We start from the raw sequence: 24,314 nt of genomic DNA, 5'->3' as shown, positions 1-24,314 counted from the left end.
ACTTAACTGATGGGCTAGTCAGGCTCCAGCTGATTTTCTGATGTTTTCTCCAACTGAAAAGGATTCTGACCAAGATGATAATACTGTCTTACTGATTGCCTATTATTAACTGCTGGCTCCTTTTCTTACCATGATTGCTTGGTTTTGCTACACACAACTATGCTGGTCAGGAAGAACTGCATGTTTCATGGCCATCCTTACTGGGAGACAACAAAGACATATTAAGCAGTCAGTTCTGCTGGTACTGAACTGATGCACTTAGTGTCTATTTAATAGGATAAAATGAGGATCTTACACACTGCATTTAAATCAGGCACAGGCTTACCTTACAAAGTTAAATTCATCTCTCTCCAAATAACAATACCTGCAGCTCCCAAGGCAGCACTTTCTCCAATAGTGTTAATAAGATCTTGCTACAGTGTAAAGAGATCACTGTCAGGCTAACTCAGCATTTCACAGCCTTTCTGAAGCAATCCAATGGTAATTTATGTATCAGTCCACTGTACTGCGTTTTCTTTTCATACTGGTTCTCACAAACTATTTTTTGTTGTGGCTCAAGACTTGCTGTCTAGAGTACAAAGACTATTAAATATAGGTTGATTCTTGCAAACAGATACAGCCTAAGATGTTGGTAATAAGCAAGTGAATAAACACTGGGAAAAGAGTACATTTTAATCCACTTTCATGCAAAATGTAACTATAATTATTTGACATCTCATTATTACTAGAAACAACTAAAATCTTTTAATTAAAGTGGGATCCCTAGCATGAGAATTCCCAGAAGCATTCCATCGATTCTGTTTTTGCTGATAAGGATAAGGAGGGAGCCATTCTGCTATGTCAATCAGTTGTTTTCCAGTCCCATTCCAGTTTTAAAGCTGTGATTCCAAAGGCATGCACTGTTCATAGTACTTTCCCTAGAAGCTCACAGCTTCTTATATCGTAGAAAATGGTACTCTAAATAGGCATACACTACAGGAGAGGGAATGCTGGCACTGTGCAAAATTAAATGAAAGACGAAATGCAGCACTTGGAAAATCTTCATAATTTCAGGGTGAGTTTTCATGTTCTTTATATGTTTGTTTCAAAAAGATTTCTTTTACTGTGCTTTTTACTTAAATTGCAGGCTATAAGAGAAGAGCATGTTGTGCATGGATCTTTATCTCCAATCTGATCAGTAACTAAGGATCAGCAACAAGTAAAACACTGTGCACAAGCACTGAAGATGAAAGACAATTGATAGGCAAGTGAATCCTTCGATGCCACCACAAATTTAATGGAGACTGAGGACCACGTCACATCAAGAATCAAAGTAGAAAACTTACTTAAGGGAAAAAAAAATGACAGAAACTGGGCATAAATGAGTTAAATACAGCCTGCTGCTGTTCTTGACACCCTTTTATCTTCTTGCAAAGCTAAGGAAGGGTGAGCTGTATGAAACCACCAAAGCAAGCGTCTTGATCCTTCAAGTCTAGCTAGGAATCAGATGATCAAGTAAATCTTCAGCTTTGTAGCACACCTCATCCTGAGCAATCCACATCCATTAGAGTTAGGTCAAGAAAGTAGATAGGTATTAGGAAACTCCCTAACTCAAAAGAATTGCTCAAAGAAAAGACAGCAGAGACAGCCAGAGGTACAAAATAGTATTTTCCATCATCACTCTGTTTTGTCCGGATGTGAATTGCATTGTTTCCATAGACTGCCACTAGATTCAGCTGTTGTACTCAGTAAATCAATGATGAAGCCTTTGGATGACCACAGAATGTATATTAATGGCAGGTTTTGCTCCTCCCCCTGCCCTCCCCCCCCCCCCCCCTCTCCCCCCTGCCATATTCAGATAATGCTCTACCTTTGTTTTGAGATCCTTTCCCATTTTTCCCATCCCCAACAGATAACAAGGACATTGCCTCACAACACACAAAGAGGCCCAAAGCCAGGCCTTCAGAAAGGAATGGCAAATGCATTCCAACTGTAGTGTAGCAGGTGATGGCAATGTTAGAGGAGTAGTGGGACCTAATAGAGGGAGTAAATTCTCTTTCCCAGTTTAGCTGCTATGTACTTTGGCTGAAAAGCTGAAAATGGCCGTTAAAAAGTGATTATGGCTCATTTACTAAACTCTGAAATACCCAATTTGAGACCTGCTGGTATAGCAGGAAAAGGAAGCCAGGGTTGTAACAGAAGGGTTTATGCTGCTTTTTCACAAAAAATCTGTTATCTTCATGGAATTTCTGAGAAGATATCCACAATTAAGTAAAGAAGAACTACGTTAAGATATGGGTCTTGAAAATATTTGTGTGTGTTTCAGCTGATGTGAGCAGTACTCATTGCTTCTGGTGCTTTCTACGCCAAGCAATGCAGAGAGGCTCCTGGTTTCAATATCTAACCTGAGCAATTTTCTAAGTTGTAACAGTGAACAGGTTGCTCACATCTTTTCCTCAGTTTCTTTTCTATAAAAAGGCAGCTATCTGGGGATTAGTTAGTGATTGCATACCTGAGCAGAAGAAAGTACCTCAGAGAAGATTAATGTATTAATTTCCTCCTGCATTCTACATCAGATTGGTGAAATCCTTTTAATCCATTCAAATGCATGTTTGAGTATAGCATAGTGACAAACTAAAGAAAAAAAAAAAAAGTATTTTAGGCTGCATTTTTTTCTTCAAAACATTGAGCTCTTTTAGCATGGAGACAACTAGCAAAGTTGGCTCAAGATGGAGGTTTTCCATCTCAATGTACCATCTGCAAGAATGTTTAGAACATAAATGAAGCCCACAGTGTTCCAGCAAGAGCTTACAACAAATAGAAATAGTAAAGGTTTTTCTCTATAACCTAGACAACTATGCACAAATATGGAGAAGGCATAACTTTGAGATGTAATGGAGAAAATTCTTATTGATTCATCAGCTCTAAGCTGAGAAAAGTGCAGAAAGATTTTAGTGTTTCCAAGGCATTTATCAATGCCAGTGAAAGGATATAAGGATGCATTTCTATCCCAGAGCCAGGAAAGTTTATTTTCCTCAGAACTTCACTCTCTGGGCAGGAGCCAGTGCAGTTCTGATCACAGAAATTGTAATTGTGATGGTAAGGGTATAAATAATATCCCCACAAGCCCTTTGTCTTGTTTTCTATTCTTAATGCAATTGTTTCCCCATAAAAGGTTTTGCCTTTCTTCAAAGGAAAGTCTGGCTAAATGTTCAACATCAGCTGCTGAAATATTCTCTTCCATTAAATTAATTTTCTGTACATTTTCCTGTAAACACCTTCTGTATCCCAGTTGCAGTCTCACAGAGGTCTCCAGTGCTCCCAGTCCATGGCTGCTGATCCATGGAAGTTCTTAGCTGGAATGTCATAGTTAATGTCACAGCTGTCTTTCTCCAGATGTTTGAAAACAGAAGGTCTGGGGTAGGCCACCATTAACACAGATTTCCTGTGATGCATACCAGGGATATAGCCAAGCTCATTAAAATAAAACATATTAGTGTTTTGTGCCCTCTTGCTTTAGCTAATGTACTCCGAGTTATATGAAACATTTTCAGGTTCAGCACTAGGTCGTACCTCAGGGGGCACAAGCCTTTCAGTGTGTTCTGGGCAGCCATTAAATGTTTCTTCTCCAGAACTGGTGGTCAGACTGGTTTCACAGCAAGAGAAGTCCAGATGAGTGTTATGCACACTCATGGCAGGGGCTGAAATGTGAATAATGCTTGGTAGTATCCCATTTTCAGGCAGTACTTTACAACTTAAAAGACAACATAATGCAGACCTTCTAGTTTGTAAAATGTAACAAAAGAGGCATCAATACTTACTCCATATATAGCTGTTTTTACCATGCTAACAAACATTGAATAAACAAATTAGACACAAGCTAATTCAAACAAAGGGATAGATTTTTCAGATGTAGTACCAGATTTTCATATGTAGTACCTCAGAGTAAGTGTGTGATTCAGCTTGTCTCATCAGTTTGGATCTTACTGAAATCACTAAGGATGCTACCATTCACTCCTGTGGGCCTCAGGGAGTTTTAGTGACTGTTATAGTTGAAAAGATGGATAAAGAAATGGTTTCTTATCCTTCAAGCTCTCTAAGTAATAAAGGCAACTATAAAATCAAACCCTAGCTTCTATCACCGTCTTCATAGCTTTGTGGATGCCCCTGACCTGCCTAGTACAAGTCAGACAGAGATACTCCAAATGCTCTAAATAAGCATAAGTATTTCATTGTCACTGTGCAGTACCATAAAGGGATACAAGTTCAGACCCCTGACAGCAATAAAGCAGATCTATGAAAGCTTGCTATGAGCTATTCGTTAGCCTGGCTGCACTACTGTGTTGAGCTAGTGCCTTCCAGACCAGCTCTGCACAGAACTGCATTGTGCAATGTGGACTTTGGTGCCAAAACCTGAGACCACTTTCATGAGCAGAATCATTAGTCCCATGGTCACTACTTTTCATGCGTGTGTTAGTCAAAAAAGAAAACCAGGCAAAGAGCAAAATGTGTATATATAAGAAAGACGGAGGGAAAGAGAAAGAGGGAGAACAGTGGAGACCCCAATAAACCCATCAGAAAAAAAAAATAAAAATAAAAAATAAAAAAAAAAATCATCACCTGATTATTGTTATGCCTGGGCTCAGTTAGATCAGTGAGCCCGAGTTTAATACACAAGAGCAAAAAAAACACAGAGAGCTTACAGTGTTCAGTATGTCTGTAGAATAATAGATTGTTAAGCTGTAATAGTGTCTTTGCATCTATTCTCTGTGATGATTCTTTGCTTACAGAGTAAATGACTTCTGTGGTAAAGACATTTCCCAGGTACACTGAGAGACTGAGCCTCTCTGTGAGGCTAGCACTGCCACAACTTCCTCTGCTTTGCTTTCTCATCAGAACAGATGTCACTTTCTTGCTCTTATGCACTCTCCAACCCCAGGTTTCCTCTGTGTTCAAAACCCTGAGGACATCCCACAAAGCCATAAAACCAACTATCAGAGATGATGATGGATTTGCATTTGAGTATCACCTCTTCCTCCTTCCTTGCCTATCTGTTCATTTCTTCTGGGACTGTGACTCACTGGAGGTGAGGACCATGGGTTTCAAATGGGCAGCCAGATGATTACACGTACTAATGGGAACAGGAAGTGCATTCCTATCAGGTACATGTTATCCTTTATCTCAAACCAGAAAATCAACCAGATATATCTGTGTACTTGGGGTACTTTTATGGACATCTCCACACTCCTATTTCCTTGCAATTTTAGGATAGGGCTAGCACAACTTCATTTCAGGTACCTGCAAAAAAACCACATCAACATCTAAGGCAACCTAGGTACTTTTTAATATGCCATGGTTGGTTTGAGGACAGTCATCTGATGTTTTAGCTATGCCTTTTCCTTCTGTTCCTTCTGCTGAATATGCAGGCAGTCACCAGGACCAACAAGGAGCAGAATTCAGCATTTCATTAAAGAAATTCCACCTCTTAAGATTTGCTGTGCATTTAGTGAAGAGAAGGCTCAGGTGTTCAAAACAACTATTCATGTATCCACAAAAGGCATATTGGCATTAATGGGCCTTCTGGAAAATGGCTTTGATGAAAATCAGTCTAATTTGCACAGTATCTCTCTGAAAGCATATGCCATACCACAAAACCATATTCAGCACAGCCATTCAGGGACTCTCAAGACTAGAGGTCAAACTGAATTTTCTGTCTAGAAGGATGAATGGCAAAAGCTGGGAAATTATGAGGTTGTTCTAGCAACCAACAGAACTACCAGACTTAGGGCCAGCCTTGCTGCCCTACAAAAGTGACGAGAAGGGACAAAGGACTCCTGCCAGCACAGCAGCTCTGCCCTGTACCCCAGCCTCTGTCTGGGAACAGCAAATGCTTCTGGCTTTCCCTCCAGGAGGGAAGCTGCAGCAGTATTGCCCAGCGGCATTTAGTTTGCTCTGCTGTGCCTCCAAGCAGCTAGGAAAGGCAGGGAAGCCTTCAGGTCTCCGCAGTGCCCAGGTGCTGCCCTCTATGAGCAGAGAGGGCAGCTCAGCACCATCACTGAGCGCCGCGCTTGGATTTCACAGACAATCAGAGCTGCAAGAAAATCCTGCCAGAGGGCAGCAAAACCCTACAATTGTTTTTTCATGAATCGCAGCATGCAATTTTAAACTGCAATATTAAGTCTGCCCTGTGAGTGCTGCGTCACCTCCTGCCCTTCTGCTCCTCTCGTGTCCCTGTCTGCAGTGGGAGATGTGGGCAGCAGGGCTGGGCACAGCCTTGGGAGACGTGTCCCACGTTTCAGTGAGGCCTTCCCACACAGGGCCTCTACGTGTTGATTTTCACAGGCAAAGTCACGAGAAGCAGAAGAATCATTTGCCGTGGGGGACTTTAACGGAAACATATTTGTGGCTGCTGCATTGTTAAGGAGGAAGCCATTGCCATTTCATATTCCTGTGTGAGCACATGGTTGGCTTCTGAGCCCATTCCGCTCGCAGCATTCAGCCACCACAGGCACACACACACTCCAGCAGGAGCAGGAGCTCCAGTCATTGTTTTCAGCATGCAGAAAGGAAGCCCCATGCCCAGGATCTTCTCAATATTTCTTCCTTCTCCCAGGCTTTTCAGATCTGCTTTTACTTGTCCAGAATGGCATCACACACTGAAACATGCTCCTGTTTATGCTTTCATTTCTATCTGTCCTGACACTGACAAAAAGCAGGATGAGTGTACCTAGTTATACCTCTTGTGCTGATCATATTTTCTTCTGTAAAATATGCCAGTACAGAGGCAGCCTGCCCTAGTGCCCAGCTGAGTGCCCAGTGAGCAGCCATTCCCAGCAGAGAGCAGAAAGATAATGGGAGATAATGGGAGATACATGTCTTTATTGGGCAGCACGCAGCTCTCACTAGGGCTAGTGAAACTGACTTAAAACAGATGGACATACAGGGTATTAATTGAACCAAAGACTGCTGAAAATAAAGAACTGACTTAATGATAAAGAAAAGCGTTCATCAAACTAAGTAAACTCCGTATCTCTCTACCCCAATTAATCTAGGATAGAGAGATGTGCTTTCAAACCTTGGCATTTGTCTTGTAACAGAAACGTTACAAGTGATGTTATGCTATTCATATCAAGGGATTAGGAAAAGTACAAACGATGACAAAAGACTTCTTTCTGGTTAACGTTGTTACTCAGCATGATGTTGACTCAGCACAACCTTGATGGCCTACAGCAGGCCGTCTCAACAGGCCACCAGTCACTAAACAACCTTATCAAAGACACGCATAGTTTATACAAGTATTTTCATGCCCCTGAGATCCAATTCACTCCCTGTTTTTTTACTGAATAATCCTTCTGTTGACTTTTTATCAACAAAGCTCAAGCTGATGCACTCAGAAGTTGGATGAGCTGGAACAAATTTTGCCTGCTTTAAGTCATGCTGTCAGAAGTGAGCCTTGCTTGCTGTGCCTGATCTGGATTTGGAAGCAATATGCTCAGAGATGCCCAGAGGTCAGTGATGAAGGAAATGAGGGAGATGACCCTGAAAACTCCAGAGCTTGCAGAAGCCTCAAGAAGGACAGAATGGGAGGATGCATTGCTGCCAGCTCTTCCTTCCTTAATAAGGGTGGGGGCTCATTAGACCACTGAGTGTGTCCCTTGGCTATTTGCCTAGATGAGATTTTGCAGAGTATCTCTGGTCAGCAAAGGCAGGGGAATATGCAGCATAATGATTAATATAAATGGAGCAGGATCTCATTATCTGACTGACTCAGTGGCATTGGTGACTGGTTGTAGCTGAGATTCAAACCATTTTAGCACAGTACTTCACTGATCCTGATGAAGGTGCTGAATTCTGAGCATTGTGAATAGCCATGGGATATTTTGTAGTGTTCTGAAGCCTGGATTGGGCACCTTTCAGTATGAATATTGCAGAAGAGCTATTTCCCATAGCACATTTGAGGAATAAGCTGAATAAAGCATCAAAAGCTTTAAGTCAGCATTGTAAAACACCTATGGCATATTGGAATATAGGCACCTGTAGCAATTTTGCAGTAAAGTTTAATCTATTAAGAGGAAAGTTTGGGACTGTTAGACAGAGGGGAGCAGAGCTTAGCAAACAAGACACCAGCCTCTGAGTGGCTCAGAATTTGTCTGCCCTGATATCTCAGCTCATTTTGCCACCACAGTGGAACTTTGTTATTATCTACTGTGAGAGCATTTGTATTCTGGTGGTCTGCTAGACAGATGGAGTCCTGAATATCAAATATGAAGAAAACTGATCAAGTGCCCTCATGTCATTTACTTTTTGTCCACTTTGTGCTGCATAGATGTCTCTCATCTGTAGACAATTACACCTGACAGAATTCCAGCCTGGGAAATGAGGCTCATAGACCTAGCAAAGAGACAGCTGGCTTGATGGTTTGATTTAATGGCACTCTGAAACATCCATATAATCAGTCTTTATGCTTAGCTCTGTGTTCCATGATCCTCTTGATGCCGGTAACTGGATCCATTTCTGGCACATACTGAAATAATCAAAACACTTTTCTGGCCTAGGTCCATCCTGGCTAAGCGCCCCTCTGCTTCAAGTCTAAAGGTTTTCAGTACCCTCCTTTGCCAAAGAGGGTAGCCTTTGCACTCAGAGCTATATTTTGGATGCTGATGTTATAGAATAAATAGTATGGCCTGAATCCTAGAATAGCCTGAGTGGTCCGTGTTTCTATCACATCATCTTCATGTGATAATGCATTAGAATATTATAAAGATCATACCGTGTGCAAAGCAAAGGAGTTTCACATTCTTTGAGAATACATCAGCCTCTGGATGTGAAGACTGTGGTCAGAAGGGAGTTAAACTCTAACTCCTGGGACACCCAGGTTTCCTGCAACACTGTTTGTTTATGGACCAGATGTGGTCTTCTTGGCATGTTGTCATCCTTTTTCTCGTGTTTCTAACACTAATAGCAAATACCAAAAGATGAGCGCTAACTTGAACTGGTTCTATTATGAAATAGTTTTCCTCTCAGTCCATTTTCCTAATTCAATTGTAAAGTAAGTCATAACTGAAATACAAAAATAAATGGTGCTTAATGTTCTGATCATTCTTACAGAAATAAAACAAAAGGTTACCCTGCACAACGGGAGGGAGCTACTTTTCCTCCCACCAAGTTTCCTGCAAGCCCAGCAGAGTTTCTTTGCATTCACACTGGGGTAAGATTGGAGCCCTGGGCTTTGCAGAACAGCCTGCACACACAGCAGTGATTCCAGCTTGCACCCAGCACCCGCAGGTCCAGGCGACATTCCTTTCTTCCCACTCCTACAGAATAACTGTAATGCAACAGCAAGAATTTAAAAAGGCATTTGATTCATTCCCAGCCCCCCCAGCTGAGTATTTCATTAGAACTAAATGTTATTGTTGGAGGAAACACAACAATTCAGTGTTGCCAGTGCAAGGCATTATTGCAATTATTTGAAAACAGGAGTCATGTAAACCTTGGTAAGCCTCATGTAGGGGTTGGATTTGAACAGGAGACTTTGAACAAATCTAATGAGCCTCATTCTGTGGTGACGCCCCAGTGCAGCCTATTCATCATCTGCAGCCATATGACCTGCTGCTTTTTAGAGTATTTTAAGATACTTGCTATTTTAAGGAATTACTGCAGACCATCCTTCTAGCAGCTGGTGGGTGCTAGGAAAAAATGGGCCAGTGCCAGCCTGAAAGGAAAAATCTGATGATGCACAAAGCATGCATGAAAATTTCATGTCTGATTTTCAGCTACTTCAAATCAATGATCATACACCATCTTAAATCAGATGGGGTTGTGCCCCTGTAGAAGCACAAGATAAATAGGATATTGCATTTTGGAAAATCACAGATCAAGTACTTGCAATCAAAAGCAGGGTAATGACCGCTCCAGTTAGCACCTTCACTACGATCAGGTAATTTAATATCAGGATTTGAACCAAGTGTACTCAAAGCTGAGTATTGCTGCTCGGGTATGAATGCAGCAACATGTAAGTTCCTTCCAGACCAAGATATATCAGTACCTGAATTGCTACAGTGGCCCAGAAAGAGTTGGACTTATTTCTCCCTCCTTCTAGGTTAAAAACAACTGTAACTTGTCTAAATTCCACAAAATTTCAGTGCAGATACTTAAGAAGAGATGTCTGTGGAGTTTTCACAGGCCTTCAGTTCGTGCTTGTACAAATTAAACCCAATGTGGCCATCATCATTGGCTCAGTGACTCTGTGGGACTTTTGTGCATTGCTCAGTTCCAAGCTTGCAGGCATGTGTGACAGAGCAGTAAGGTGGCACATGCTGGCTCTGACTCCATACCAGCTTGTACCTGGCTCCCAGTGCAGCCTGGTGAGGGTGAAGAGAGGCAGGAAGAAAGTCAGAGGTAACTGTTTTACCGTGTCCTGCAGGAACCCTGGGCAGAAAAGAAATGCTGGACTCCCCCAGCATCCACAAATATTTTGCAGTTCATTCTGCATGGTGAGATACACACAGCTATATAAGGTGTGGGAGTAGGGGGAAGGGGAAACAGATTAGGAGCAGGACTAGATGGCAAATGTCAGTATGGAAAAATGAGCTGCCCTCCTTGTACATCACTGCCCCTACTTCAGTCAGGGACTGACATTTTGGTTCCATAGGGTTTCCATAGCATAACACTCCCCTACCTGAGGGAAATATTGGGCAAATGAACCCACAGAGAAAGTAAAGAGCAACTTCATTAAGATCTAAAGAAAATGTTCTTTTTTTTTTTTTTTTTTTTCTGTCTCAGAGCCCAGCATTTGAAGGAGCAATGTAAAAAATGCTCTGAATAATCTGCTGTCTAATCTACTGGGAAGTTTATTACTATCATGCAAACAAATGTCATTTTTCCACAAGCTGCCCAAAAATGTCAGACTGCTTGGCTGTCTGTGGAGAAAAAGCAGAACCAATACTCTGGGCTGCTTTGCTTCTCACAGACAGAAGACACTGCCTTAAATAAAAACCAGAAGAATCTATGCTGTAATGGAAAAATGAGAAAGGAGTTCTGACTCTCTCGGAGAAAACAGGCTGCTAATGTGATAAAATATCATCCTAAACTAAAAACTGAAGGTCTAAAAAGGCCATTTTTGTTGTTGAAAGAGAAAGCCGCCGTATGTGAGAAGTGTAAGATATTGTCCCTTGAAATTACAGAGGTCTGCTTATTTTTAGCTTTTTGGATGCTGTCAGCTTCCTGTATAAACGTGGTTACATAATGGACATAATCTGCACCTCAGCGGGGCCATACGTGCCAAGCTATAAGGTTATGCAACAGCCTCCAGCTCCTTCCCACGAGACAGAACACAAAGCCTCGTGCCTCCCCTCACTGCTCTGCTCCTTCTTCTGGGGCAAAGTCAGACGTACAGACACGGACAGACACGTGTCACAGCAGGCACACGCAGATGTTCATTCGAACACACACACATGTATATGAACACACACATACCCCTTGCTTTCTTGTTACCTGTTCAAAGGTATATTCACAGAATCATAGAAATGCTGCATTGGAACTCTTCTGGCTACCCTAACAGGGGATATACAGGTGTGCTGCAGCTATTAAAAGCAGCAGAGTTAAATCCCAAACTCACGCTGACTTTCTGAAGCTCCCAAAAAGTTTCCCCTTTCCTAATCTGACCTCCAAATGCTCCTTGTTGTTGCATGCAGTGGTATGTGGAGAACGTGCGGTGCCACTGCTGAGCGAGAACAAGCTCATGGTTTTAAGCTCATTAAGCAGTGTGTGACATTGTTTCGCTCTGATTATTTTTTAAGACAGGATTTTCACCTTTGAGAAGCTGTATGGTTCCCGGGCTGTATCATTCTTCGAAGAGTACAAAACTACATCACTTCCAACTTATTTTTAGAGTAACCTGTGTTTGCAAGTGCTCCCACTCTGGCACAGATTTGACGGGAAATTACTTTTCCTGAAATGTAAACACAGGAGGAGCTGTGCCTGCCACAGTGCCGTAAAGTGTATCAAGGTTTCTTGGGCAAAATCTTTTCATACATTTTCTTATTGCACACGATGTGCAATTTTAGTTCGCTACTCGCACTAACTTCCTCCAGTGCCAAACTGAAGCAATTTTTAAGTTGGTTTTTTTTTTTCTTTTTTAACTTTGTTTTAAGAAGGAGATTTTAACACAGAAAAAAAATATACGTACACATTTATTCAGGCACAGCTTTCCAAAACTGAGATTTTATTCTGTCACCTTTATCTGTGAGGGCCTTTAATATTTTTTCCTCTAGCATTATTCTTCCTGCGTTTATAGATCCTGTCTGAGTCCAGCAGAGTGTTGCATTAGGAAAAAGCCAATGAAACACAGAAATGCTAGGGTGGTTACATTCAGCCAGCAAGGCTTTCTCTTCTATTTTCATCTTAAAGACTAAGTGGCAAAATGGGACTTCAGAAAGCATAAATTAGATTAAAATTATTAATATTATTAAATGTAACATTCACATTCTCTGAAGTTCCCTGTTCCAGGTGAAGTTTATGCCCTGACTTTCGGATCAGGTGAGGCACCCACATCTGGGCTGGTCATGGGGATCCAGCTGTTCTGTGAGCCCAGCGGGTGCCCCAGCTGCCCAATGCACCTTCCTTGGGCCATGTGCCACCCCGTGTCCCACACAGTGCCTGAGCTGCTCCAGGAGCTGGCAATGTGATACAGACCTCCACGAGATGGGCTGGGTGAGCCACAGCTGACGCTGCCGCCTTCCTACCAGGGGTAATTATTCATGGTATATGGTCTTAAGTGGCAATACTCTATTTGCAGCATTAACTACCACTTCCCTATGGGTTTTACCCACTTCCTTAGCCTGGGCTCAGTCACGATGTGAGTCAGACTGAGGAATTAACCCAGCTTTAAGAACATGCACTGTGGGCCTATCTATATTTTTCAGTTTTTGATCTGGATGGGAAGCCATCCCAAACCACTGGAGACACCCAAACAGAAGTAAGGAGAGAACACACAGTGATACAAACATGAGAGGGAAAGAAAAGGTTGGGTGTGGGAAGAAGATGTCAGTGGCACATGCAGCTGATATTGATGTCAAACTGAGACTGCAGCCCCACTCATCAGCCCATCAAAATAGAGCAGAACAAAATGAGTCCCAACATTTTCTTCAGTTGCTCAGAACATACAGCCACATTTTATAGGCTATAATACCCAGCTGAAGTAGCTCTATTTCTTTCTTGTTATATGGCTTTCCTACTGATCATTTAAGCTTTGTAATTCAGAGGTTGGTTGTTGTTGTTTTGTTTTGGTTTGGTTTTTTTTGCATTTCCAGACATGGAAAAGAGATAGTATACAAAAATGGAAAGCTCTTACAGGTGACCATATATGTGACCTAAGGCTTATTCACCCAGCTGGCTTAAGGTAAAATGCATCCTAGCTTTTTTTCTTCTAAACTTTAATCCATCTTCTCTCACACTAAAACAAGGAAGATTTTACCTTCATTTTTCTGTTATCCACTGAACTTGCTGAAAATCAAAAGCTCTGTGGCACACCTCTCCTGCAGCATCTTAGCAGAAGTCATTACAGAGCAACCCAAACACTCTAGCTATCTTGAAGGCCCACATCAACAGTAGAACAGGAAGCAGCCCAGGGGAGCAGTGACACTAAGCAGCAAGGCAGAGAAGGTGTGAAGCTGCCTGTTTCCCAAGGGCTCAGAGGAAAGTTCTGCCTTTGTAGGAATGCTGCAGTGTGCCAGCATCTCTCCATGCTCAGCAACCCCTGACCTAAAGATGTGTATGTACTGATGGCTGTCTGGTGCTATGGGAAATGACCATTTGACCCAATGACTGTTAATCGCACAGATTTTAAGTCAAACAGTACCTTTGTAACTGAGGGCACAAAACTACCACTAGGAATACTGATATTTCTCAAAGTAACAAGATGCAAATCAGACCTTAAAACACCAAAATACACATTCTGTGCAGAAATATTGGGATCAGTAAGTTGTGATGGATGGGAATCTGGGCACTGTGATGCTGCTCATGCAAAATACCATTTGACTTCAGCAAGAACTGCAGAGCATGGCTTGGGCTCCTTGGTCTACATGAAAACTCTTCCTTGTCAAACTATACTAAATCATCCAACCCCAGAGCAAAGAGGTTCTGGGTCCTTTTTTAAGTTTCTACATGGATGAATCCTGGTACCATGTTATTCAACAGTTTCACTCAAGTAAAATTTCCACTGTAGCAGCAAAAAGTTTACCTGCTTAAAAGGAAAGTAAATGAACTGATCAAAAAGAAGGGGCTACTCAAAAAATGTTTGATGCCTGGAGCTCTTTTAGAAGGACTGGGACATGAGCAAGACTGAATAAAGCATTTTAATCAACAACATCTTTCCTCTTTGTAATAAAAACTTGCTAAAACTTTTAAGTCCAAGTGGCAGCACTTCTGATTTCTCTTCTAAACTCAGAGGAGTTTAATATGCTGTATAAAGGAGAAGAAGCTGCATGGCTCCTAAGAGGAAGACATAAAGCTTCTGTTTTCTTGATCTGCTGAAGACAATGTGAACCCAATGCTCCATTACACTTTGGTCAGGCAATTCACAAAATATTCCTGTCCATCCTTGATAACATTGGCACATGAACCTCTGCCTCATGACTTCTATGTTCTCCAGGCTGAGTTCACCAGTCACCTGCAATCGTGGGCCCCTTCCTGAGTGATGGGCTTGAATCTTAAAATCACTGGATGGCAGATGTAGGTACGCAGAAGAGTCACTGTTTTTGCGTATGCATCTTCCATTCTTCTTACACAAGACTTTGCTACAGAGTTTGGCTGCTGAGGTCACATTAATGACATAATGTCCTAAGGGTCCATCAATGTATCTCTTCACAGTGGAACAGCTCTCCTGCAGGAAGTAAAAGACATCACACATTACTCAGTAACTAGCATTGGGTATAAATTTCTTGTGTTTCAGAAGATACTAGATCAAAAACTACTCAGCTGAAATATCTGTTGAGATAAACACGTTGGATTTGCATGCCTCCATTGGTAACATCTGGAAGTAACCTTTACCATATCCTCTGTTTGGGAGCTCGGTAGCAGTATACAGGATTAGACTGGGAATGAGTCCTAGCAGACAGGAGAGCTTACATCCTGACCTGAGACTCACTAGTTCATTAAGTAAAGATTTCTGGTAACTGCTGACAAGGACCAGTGTATGTGACTAATAGGTTTTAAAGCAGTTATTGAGCTACTGCTTTGGTCCTGATTTCTCCAACTCCTTCAGCTTACTGGGAACTACATCATTCTCAGAAACCAGCACAGAAGTTGCAACTAGCAATTTCTATATGGATCCCTTATTTCCCTGCTGAAGTCAGTGGTGCTTTGCCAGAGGCTTCAGGAAGAAGAGAGTAGATTATGTGAAAGGGAGAGAACCAGAGCCCAGCCCAGATTCAGAGTCAATATTACAAGCTGATACAAATAACTTGTTTGAATCAGTGTGCTCTCAACAACAGGACTTCTCAGCATAACTGAAGTATAGAACTAAGAGTTGAAAGTTATCCTGAACCACCATCAATAAAGACAGTCAAGTGCAATGATGGGTGTGGTGGCACAGAAGAGGTATTGAGGTGATTTCTAAATAGTAATAGATCAACAGAATCTACCTTTGAGCTGGCATATTGCATACTGCCCCAGAGAACAACTCCAGCTGCTCCCAAAGCTGCGCTTTCACCAATGGTATTAACCAGATCAATCTGAAAGAAGACCAAAGCAGACATCAGAAAACCAAAGATATATAACTAAAACTAAAAAAGTACTAGGATATTGGCATCACTTTTTTCCCCCTTACAGGAAATCAGGCTGAACATTAAAAAATACTTCTCCAAAAGAGCGGTCAGGCTCTGGAATGCGCTGCCCAGAAAGGTGGTGGAGTCACCATTCCTGGAGGTGTTCAAGAAACATTTAGATGTTGTACTGAGGGACATGGTTTAGTGGGAAATACTGGCAATAGGTGGATGGTTGGACTGGATGATCGTAGAGGTCTTTTCCAACCTTGGTAATTCATGATTCTGTGATCACAGTTCGTATTAGAAAGATTTTATTTGTACCTCCGAAGGCATGCACGGGGTTTTATTCACAGGAGGGAATAAGAAATAATAAAATCATTACAGTTTATTCCCAAGGAGTCCTACAACCAAGCTGGTGGGGTAGGAATTCAAAGCTATGCTTTATCTACCAGTCTTTGAATGATTAGCATAGATAAATAGGCAGTGTATTTAGTACATGATGTTAAGTACGATCATGTGATTGGATGCCCCCATGGAACCTTGCTGCATTTGATAGGCTTTAAGCAGGTGCCTAACTTGTGCTGCTTTAGCCATATCAATATACTCACAGAGCTGCTGTTCCTAGCAGCATGAATGCCATTATGCTGGGAAACATACCACTGAAACACAAGCCTCTCCCTGTTCTTCATAATGCCAACCTGGGGAAAGCATACTTGTATATACTGACTTAGCCATGTCCATTATTAGACCTGCACCAATACACAATCAAGTTGTAGTAATTACCAGTAATGTAGCTGTACCAGAACACACTGTGTGCAGAACAGGAGTCACTTTCCAACAACATAGCAATGTATCTTCTGTATATTTTAAATGCATTCCCCGAGACTGTGAATAGTATGTCTAGAGAAATGCAACTGCACTTTACAAATTAGGGAGTAAGGTCCTTCTTCCATTGCTACATTTCAAGGAATGACCAATCACGTCTGAAACTACTCTTTCTTGATTTGGAAGAAACAGTAGAAAAAATAAACAGTGGATTCCGTTTTAAAAGTTACGGATGTTCCTTAATGCAGTCTTTTAATCTCTTCCTGGGAAAAAAACAATGTAAGAGACCAGACATATTATCACAGCATGGTGGTGTATTAGAAATGCAAACTCAGAGAATGGAAGAACTGTGTTATTATTGTAAATTGCTGCTAAACAATTTATTTTTCTCAGTAAGTGGGCATGTTGATTTACCAGTGCATGGCACGGAGTTCTCATTCCTGAAACTTGTAAGCTTAAGAGACATAAAAGAAGGCATAATAAATGCATTGAAAACAGGAGATTCTGCTGAAATGCTGAAGATTGCTACAGGGTCAGAGTAAGTGATTTTGACCATTAACTGGAGATCAGACAGTACAGGGAAACCTGCAAAAGTTTGAAAGAGCAGAGTTAGCCTGCTGGCTCTTAATGCAGGGTTCAAAAATGATACAGAGTATAATTAATCTTGTCAGAGGATCATGACGCTGATGATCATGCAAGCAGTCTCTTAGAGAATAATACTCGTAAAAGATTATAGTCCAGTTCTAGCTATATAAAAGGAGGGTGGTGAGTGCTGCAGGTGTTATTTTTAAGTGGGAAATTGTGATTTTCTTCTTCTTTCCTCTTCTGGTGTTTGTGTGAATTTAAAAAGCGAGATATCACATGTAAAAACAATATAAAATATAGCCTGAGCTCTTGGCAATGATGATTTGTAAGCTGTTCTCATCTTGAAAGCATTTTATGAAGATTACCCAGTGCAAAGGCTAGATGTTTGCCAGATGGTTGTTCAGTGATTTGGCACCGGCAGGGTTCAGATCTCATGAACAAATCAATGAAACCTTTAAGATCAGTCAACATAAGTGATCAATAGATAGCTAGCATTGCTGGATGGACTAAAACTTGAGAAAAACCCAAAATAACGACTTTAACTGGTACACCTTGGGATTAGGGTGCTTCACCTCAAGTCAGTAAATCCAGTCTTTACTCCCTCGTGTTTCACAGCTTTCTTTGTTATTTGTAGAATTTTTTTAGATTTAGAACCACAAAAATATTTCAGCACTTCATGTATGATCCATATGAATACAAAATAATTAAATCCAAAAGCACGAACTCCACTGCCACTTGTAATTTCGGGAATGAAACTCCTGAAGCAACTTCATCCTTTCACCTGTAGTTCACACCTAGAATCAACACTTTGCCAGTGCTGAGAAACTTAGCACTTTTTTCAGGTTAAGGTCAAGATTTGTCATTTGATTGGAAGGTACGCTTGCCTAGAGATGCTTGAAGGACAGTCACAGCACCTGCATAGTTATTAGATTTTTCCTGGGGAAAAAAAAATGAAAAAATACACACCACGTGGGATTTTATTTAAACAAATATTTCCTTATATTTCCTTCCTCTTCTTGTTTTCTTTAAAACAAAGGTCAAGTGGTAAAAGTCCTCCCCTGGGGGATAGAGAATTAGGAAAATGTAAGCTAAACTTTTCTATCTTCTTCATGCTTAAAAAATGTGTCATCTCCAGCTCTGTGGGGATTATCTTCACTGGGGAGTTAAAGACAGAAGGAAGTATTTCTCTTTCTGATGCCCTTCTATTTTGCACCAATTAAATAAAGGCTCAAAGGAGAACAAGAGAGACAAGTGTGAACCTGACTACAGCTTATGATTAATTCAGAGTAATAATTACATAGACTTGCCCACAAGGAAGGAAATAAAGTTTCTGTCTGTCATTTCTAGGCATAGCCACGTCTCTTGCTGAAAGACTGATTCATATGAAGAATTTCAAAAGCCTTCAGCAGAGAATGGCTTTTCTTTGAATAATCTATGAACACAAGGTGATGTTATCTATTTCCTTTTCTCTTCTTTATGCTTGTTCTTTTTGGTCTTTCCTGGTGTCTGACATAGACTGAGAGGGTTCTGGATCCAGTCTAGCAGGCTGGGAAGAGACCTGAACTGAGAGCTCCTGCCTCACAGATAGGTAGGTACTCTGACCCCTGGTCAGCTACAGCATCACCACCCTCCACTACCACACAACTGGTCAGAAAATAAAACTCTTATTTCTCATTTGAATATTGTGGAGAAAAAATGGAATCATAACTGACTCTCATAATTGCTGAGAGTGGCAAATTGGAAGCATGATCAGGAGGTTCCTCCCCGGAGCACCGTGCAAGGCCCACACATTCCAAGAGGCCCCAGAAGCACAGTTCCTATCAAGGCTTCTCCATATTTTGATCAGGCAAGTCGCTGCCCTGCATGCTAAAAAGGTTGGAGATGAGTTGTTTCACTTTGCAGCCTGAGAAGAAGCAGGACAGTTTTCTTAGCTACATGCTGAGAAAAGGAAAATAAGTATATCTGTAATCTTTCTTCACAACTGTGAATGGTCTCGGTTCAGACATGCTTTTTCTGTATTCAGAAATAGCAACGCAAGCCTTGAGTGGTTGCGGGCAATGGTATCTGCACACTGACGCACAACTTGGCTTCAGAGACTGTTATTAAAATTACCTGCATGTGGATGAGAGAAGTTGTCCATTTTTCATCATTTTTTGGTAGTCATCCTCCTTTATTCATGACTTTAGTCTTCTGGTCAGAAACACAGATGCCGCTGTATAACTCCTCTCTCCCACACACACTAATAGCAAATTGTCATGCATGCATGCATTGTATGCATTTGTAGCAGATAGAGAAGCTTTTCATAACGACTGGGATCTCAAATCATAATTTATACACTGCTTTGATGAAGAAAATCAGGATGAATTTCTCAGCTATCTTATGCATAGCTCAGCCAACTTCTGTGTACAGTTAGAGGGAAAGGTACAGCAGGCATAGCTGCAGCAGCAGTTTGGGACCTGTGCCTTTTGTCTTTCTGAAGGTCTGCTAGACCTGTGCCTCTAACCTAACTGGCTTTGACTCACAACTATAGTTTTTGCTTTCTTCCGTTGTGATGTTTATTGAATTTATCATACTGTGTACAGAGAGCCTTATGCCCAAGCCTTAAATGTGTCACCAGTTCTTTCTGTTGAACTACAATAACACAACACTTGCTTGGCTTGATGGGACAGGATGGTGGTTGTCTCGGCCCAGACTTGTCAGAGCTCAGGTGTCCGTAAACCTGCTGCCCCATTTTTCCACTGTACGACATAGTTTCCATTTGTAGTTATATTCTCACCCACCATTACTGGAACTCAGGAGTTGCTTGGTTTATGAGCTTCACGTAGGGGCATGCCATGGGTCACATGGCAAGCTCCAACCTAAGCTAAAATACGAACACAAATAAACATACTTAAAATGCCTTATGGCTTCAGTGCCAAGGAAAACAAGTTTATTTTCTCAGTCATTCTTATTTAGAGTTTTCTTAAGTGCAACCCTGCACAGGTTTCAGGCAGTCCCCAAGCTGTTCTCTGCAGACAACGTTTACTATTTGGGGATACTGCAAGCCCTATCCCCTGCCTGCAGAGCTGGGTGCTATCCTTGTTAGAAGGTATGGAGTAGAGCACAACCCAAAGATGTTTTTTTGTCTGTGCATAAATCATCAATGGCTGCTGATTTGTAAAATGATCTTTCAAGCATCCAGCAGGAAATGCCCATATGGAATTGAAAAACTGAGTTAAAGAGTACAACATACCAGGAATATTGCAGTATCACTGTGCTGTTCAGAAAAGTGCAAGGTAAAACAATATAGCACCACAGATTTTGAACTTGTGTATAATTGCTAACAGCATGATAGTTTTCATAGCTTTCAGTAACATTCCTGGCATTTTTATATCTGTCAAAAGGATGGCTTGTATTATAAAAATGTATTATTACAGTCTGCATTTGCAGAATGCTCATCCATTTCATGGCCTGTTTTGAGTTCTTCAGCAAAGGCATTTGGGGTGAAAGCCTTCCTTTGCTGACCTCAGTAGCTCATTGCCTTCAGTGCAATCCTTCATGTGCCTGTACATGATTTCTGAGACAGTTAGGATCTGCATCTTCCACATCACACAGAAAACAGTTGCTAAAAACAAGGCAAACCAAATTCACAATTGCTCCTATGAGCCATTTGCTTTCGTAGGAGCACCCTGAAACACCTCTCAGGCTGCTGGGGCTTTTCCACCTTCCCACTGCCAGGCTAAAGTCATGTGCATCTCACAGCCTGCTGGGCTGACTGCTGCTTTTTTAACTTGTCCCTTCTTGTGGTGGCATCTATATACTTATTGCCCTTTGTCATTGGTTGAAGGAACATTGCTTGACTCAAAAACTCGGTTTCTTTATTGGAAAGACATTAAACATTAAGTGTTGGATCATGAAGACCAGTGAATGTGTTGTATCTCTGAAAAATGCGTGCTCATCAGACAGGAGTTAAGAACTCCATGCCAGACCAGTTTATTTGACTACTTTATTTCTCGACTAAATGAATTTCCACTTGGATAAGGAAACAAAAAAGCCCTGAGGTTCCTTTCTCATGTAAGTTGGTCTTTCCATTATACAAATTAGTTTTAAACTTCACAAAAATTGTCAAGCTAATTTTACAAGCTGTCCTGAAGAATTAAAATATCAGGATGAATTATTTCCTTAAGGAAATGATTTTTTTTTGTACTTTCATTCTAAATTACCCTCATTGAAAATACACAATGTTATCCTCCAGAAATATACCAAAACACTACAGGATTAACTATGGAAAGGTACAGTCTTTTATACTGTGAGTATAGCAGTAGCCTACTCTGGGTAGTGGAGTAGCTGAAGAGTACTAGAATGGTTTGGATTGGAAGGGACCTTAAAGATAATCTAGTTCCAACCCACTACTGTGGGTAGGTCTATCCCTCACCAGCTCAGGCTCCCAAGGCCTCATCCAATTGAAAAATATGCATAAATGCTTTTATGTAAGTACTTTTTTTCTAAGAGGTTGTTTCTAATCTCTACATTTCTAAAGACATCTGTGTGCTTACCTCTGTTAAAACATGAAAAGTGTAGGCGTAAAATGGTCTGGAGTAAACAAAAACAGGCAAAACGTAGTCTTTTCTAGCAATCGAGGCAACACGTATTGCCTCTTTAACCCGATAGTGAACAAACTTTAGTGCATTGGGACTTGACTTCAGTATATAATCCAGATATATTGAAGGGTAGAGAGCCGTACTTTCCTTCCACAGCCAAAGAAGGAGATCATTGCGAGAAGATTCAATGGCTGGGCATTTTCCCGTGTATGTTTGCCAGTGCTCTTTGTAATCGTAATTGTAGCAGTCTGGGTAAAGATAGTAACCCCACAAACCATTTGGCCTCATGTGTTCAGCCAGAAGGATAGTGTTGTTCATAAAACTCTTGCCAGCGTTTTCAAATTCCTCTTTAGCTACTTTCCTAATTTTATCCTCCGACCACTGTGGATGCCGTTGCCTAACCATCTCAAGAGATTTATTTCTATAAATGCTTTTATTGCCCCAGTTCCTATCCCACTGGGGTCTCCAGTTTTCCCAGTCAATGACCGCAAGTCCGTGAAATTTCTTCATGGGTATGCAATAGTCAATGTCAGACTTTGCTTTATTAAGGTGCTTGATAAGACTTTCATTTTGAGGCACTCCTCCATTCACGGGGTTGCCATTATCTGAGTAGTAGGGATAATATCCCAAATGAGTGTGATAGAATATTGTCACATTGGATCCACTCAGAGTCTCGTTGGTGTTTGATGCGATGTCAAAGATGCTGAGATCCAAGTCCACCTTGTACCGCAGCCGGCATTGCTCAGTGGGTGCATTCCAAACCACGACAAAGGGCTTGTGCAGAAGCAGGGGAGCCTGTGCCTGCTTTGGAAGCTGTGCATCACACGTAAGCAGCACTGTGACTGCCAGCCACCTGATCCAAAGATCCATGATGTGTTGCTTACTGGGAAATTGTTGTGGTGTGTCCTTGAATACAAAAATTAGAGATGACATTTTACAATGTCTGACAGATAGGATGACAAAGGGATATCTTTAGGCTCCATTTTCTTTTGTTAATGTAATAATTTTTGCAAAAAGAAGAAGCCACAAAAACTGATCTTGGAAAAAATAAATCTAATTTCAAATGTTCAGAAAGACTTTTTACAGCCTTTCCCTTTTGGAAGCACGGTCTGATGTTCAGTTTATCCTGCTTTCCTCTTCACCCAGAAACCTCGTACACTTGATTCAGACCTTAGCACTTATTTTCTCCTTCATGTCTACAACAAATGAGTTAAAAACAGAATAATTTTAAAAAACAGTATAGAAAGGGTTATGCTACTCCTTTCAAATGTCAGCTTGGAAGCAAGTTCTGCTACAACCATTCCGACTTGCTTAGAACTTCATTATAATGGGCTAAGGACATCTCTATTATTTGTATACTCTAATGGTCACATTAAGGGTAGTATAAACAAAAAGTGGACACATCTGTGTCGAAAGGATTAATCATAAGAACGTAGAAATGGCAATTTTCAGCAGAACTGAAAAAAAAAGCTTTGTTACGTACCCCTGAGTTAACTCTCACTTTCTAAATGAGTGGTTGCAAGAGCAATAATCAATCTGCAGTCTGGAAGGGTGATACTGTTAATGGCTTAATGATTTAGTAGTCATTATACTGGAAGTAAATTAAATATCAATACGTGAAAGAAATAATTATATCAAGCAAATCTGTACCAGACAGAAAGCATGACATTTCTTGGATAAAAAGGGAACTAACCTAAAGATAGGGGGGCATATCAGTGTTATTGTTTTCCTTTCTAGATCTGCTGTTTCCCCTGGCTGGTAAGTACTCTGGCTTACAGACTAAGTTCTCTGGGGCTGCTGTTGCCCATGGCACTCACATCCATGCTTGGCATTGCATGGTGCAGATGTTCACCTGCTGCCTGCTCCAGAACCTATCCGCGCTCCTGGCTCTTCCTCAAGAGGCACAGTTCTGCTGTGTGCAGGATTTGTGATCCAGTGCCTTTGCTGGATAGTACAGTACCTATTTGTCCAAACACTTCACAGAAGGGTCATACAATCAGACAATAGTAGAATGACTTAGCTTGGAGAGGATTTTAAAGATCATCTAATTCCAACTCTCCTGCCCTTGGCAGGGTTGCCTACCACTAGATCAGGCTGCCCAGGTTCCCATCTGACCTGGACTCAAATGCCTCCAGAGATGGGGCATCCTCTCTGGTCAACTTGTTGCACCACCTCAACACCCTCTGAATAAAAGATTTCTTCCAAACATCTAACCAAAATCTGCGCTCTTTTAGTTTAAAGCCATTCCCTCTTGTCCTGTCATTATCAGGCCGTGAAAAATGGCAGTTCCCCCCTCCTGCTTGTAAGTTCCCTTCAAGTACTGGAAGGCTCCACTGAGGTCTTTCTGGAGCCTTCTCCAAGCTGAACAAGCCCAACTGCCTCAACCTTTAAGAGAAATTATATGAATCTGGATATTTCCCTATTTTTACATTCATTTTTAATGATTCTTTTCCTTCACTGTGAAGTCAGGCCCAAGTTATCCTACCTTAATTAGACTAGCTTCACTTGCCCCTAGTACTTGTTCATTCAGGTGTAATCAGTTAATCACTTATCTCCTAGAAAATGGAATCTCTTCACACCT

The 24,314-nt window shown here is 41.3% G+C and overlaps 1 protein-coding gene across 1 annotated transcript; it reads right to left on the bottom strand.

Annotated features, from left to right (window-relative positions):
* Positions 1–14,431: 14,431 nt before the first annotated feature.
* LOC306948889 (hyaluronidase-1-like) lies at positions 14,432–22,603 on the bottom strand (the record flags this gene model as incomplete). Its single annotated transcript, XM_079538614.1, has 3 exons — positions 14,432–14,860; positions 15,621–15,710; positions 21,689–22,603. 3 exons carry the CDS (start codon positions 22,601–22,603, stop codon positions 14,432–14,434), a joined length of 1,434 nt encoding a protein of 477 aa, XP_079394740.1.
* Between the last annotated feature and the right edge of the window lie 1,711 nt (positions 22,604–24,314).

The sequence above is a fragment of the Tetrao urogallus genome (assembly GCF_951394365.1).
Source record: "Tetrao urogallus genome assembly, chromosome: 1".
Lineage (NCBI taxonomy): Eukaryota > Metazoa > Chordata > Aves > Galliformes > Phasianidae > Tetrao > Tetrao urogallus.
Note: the sequence above shows the minus strand (reverse complement) of the source record. Positions and strands in the feature narration are given on the sequence as shown.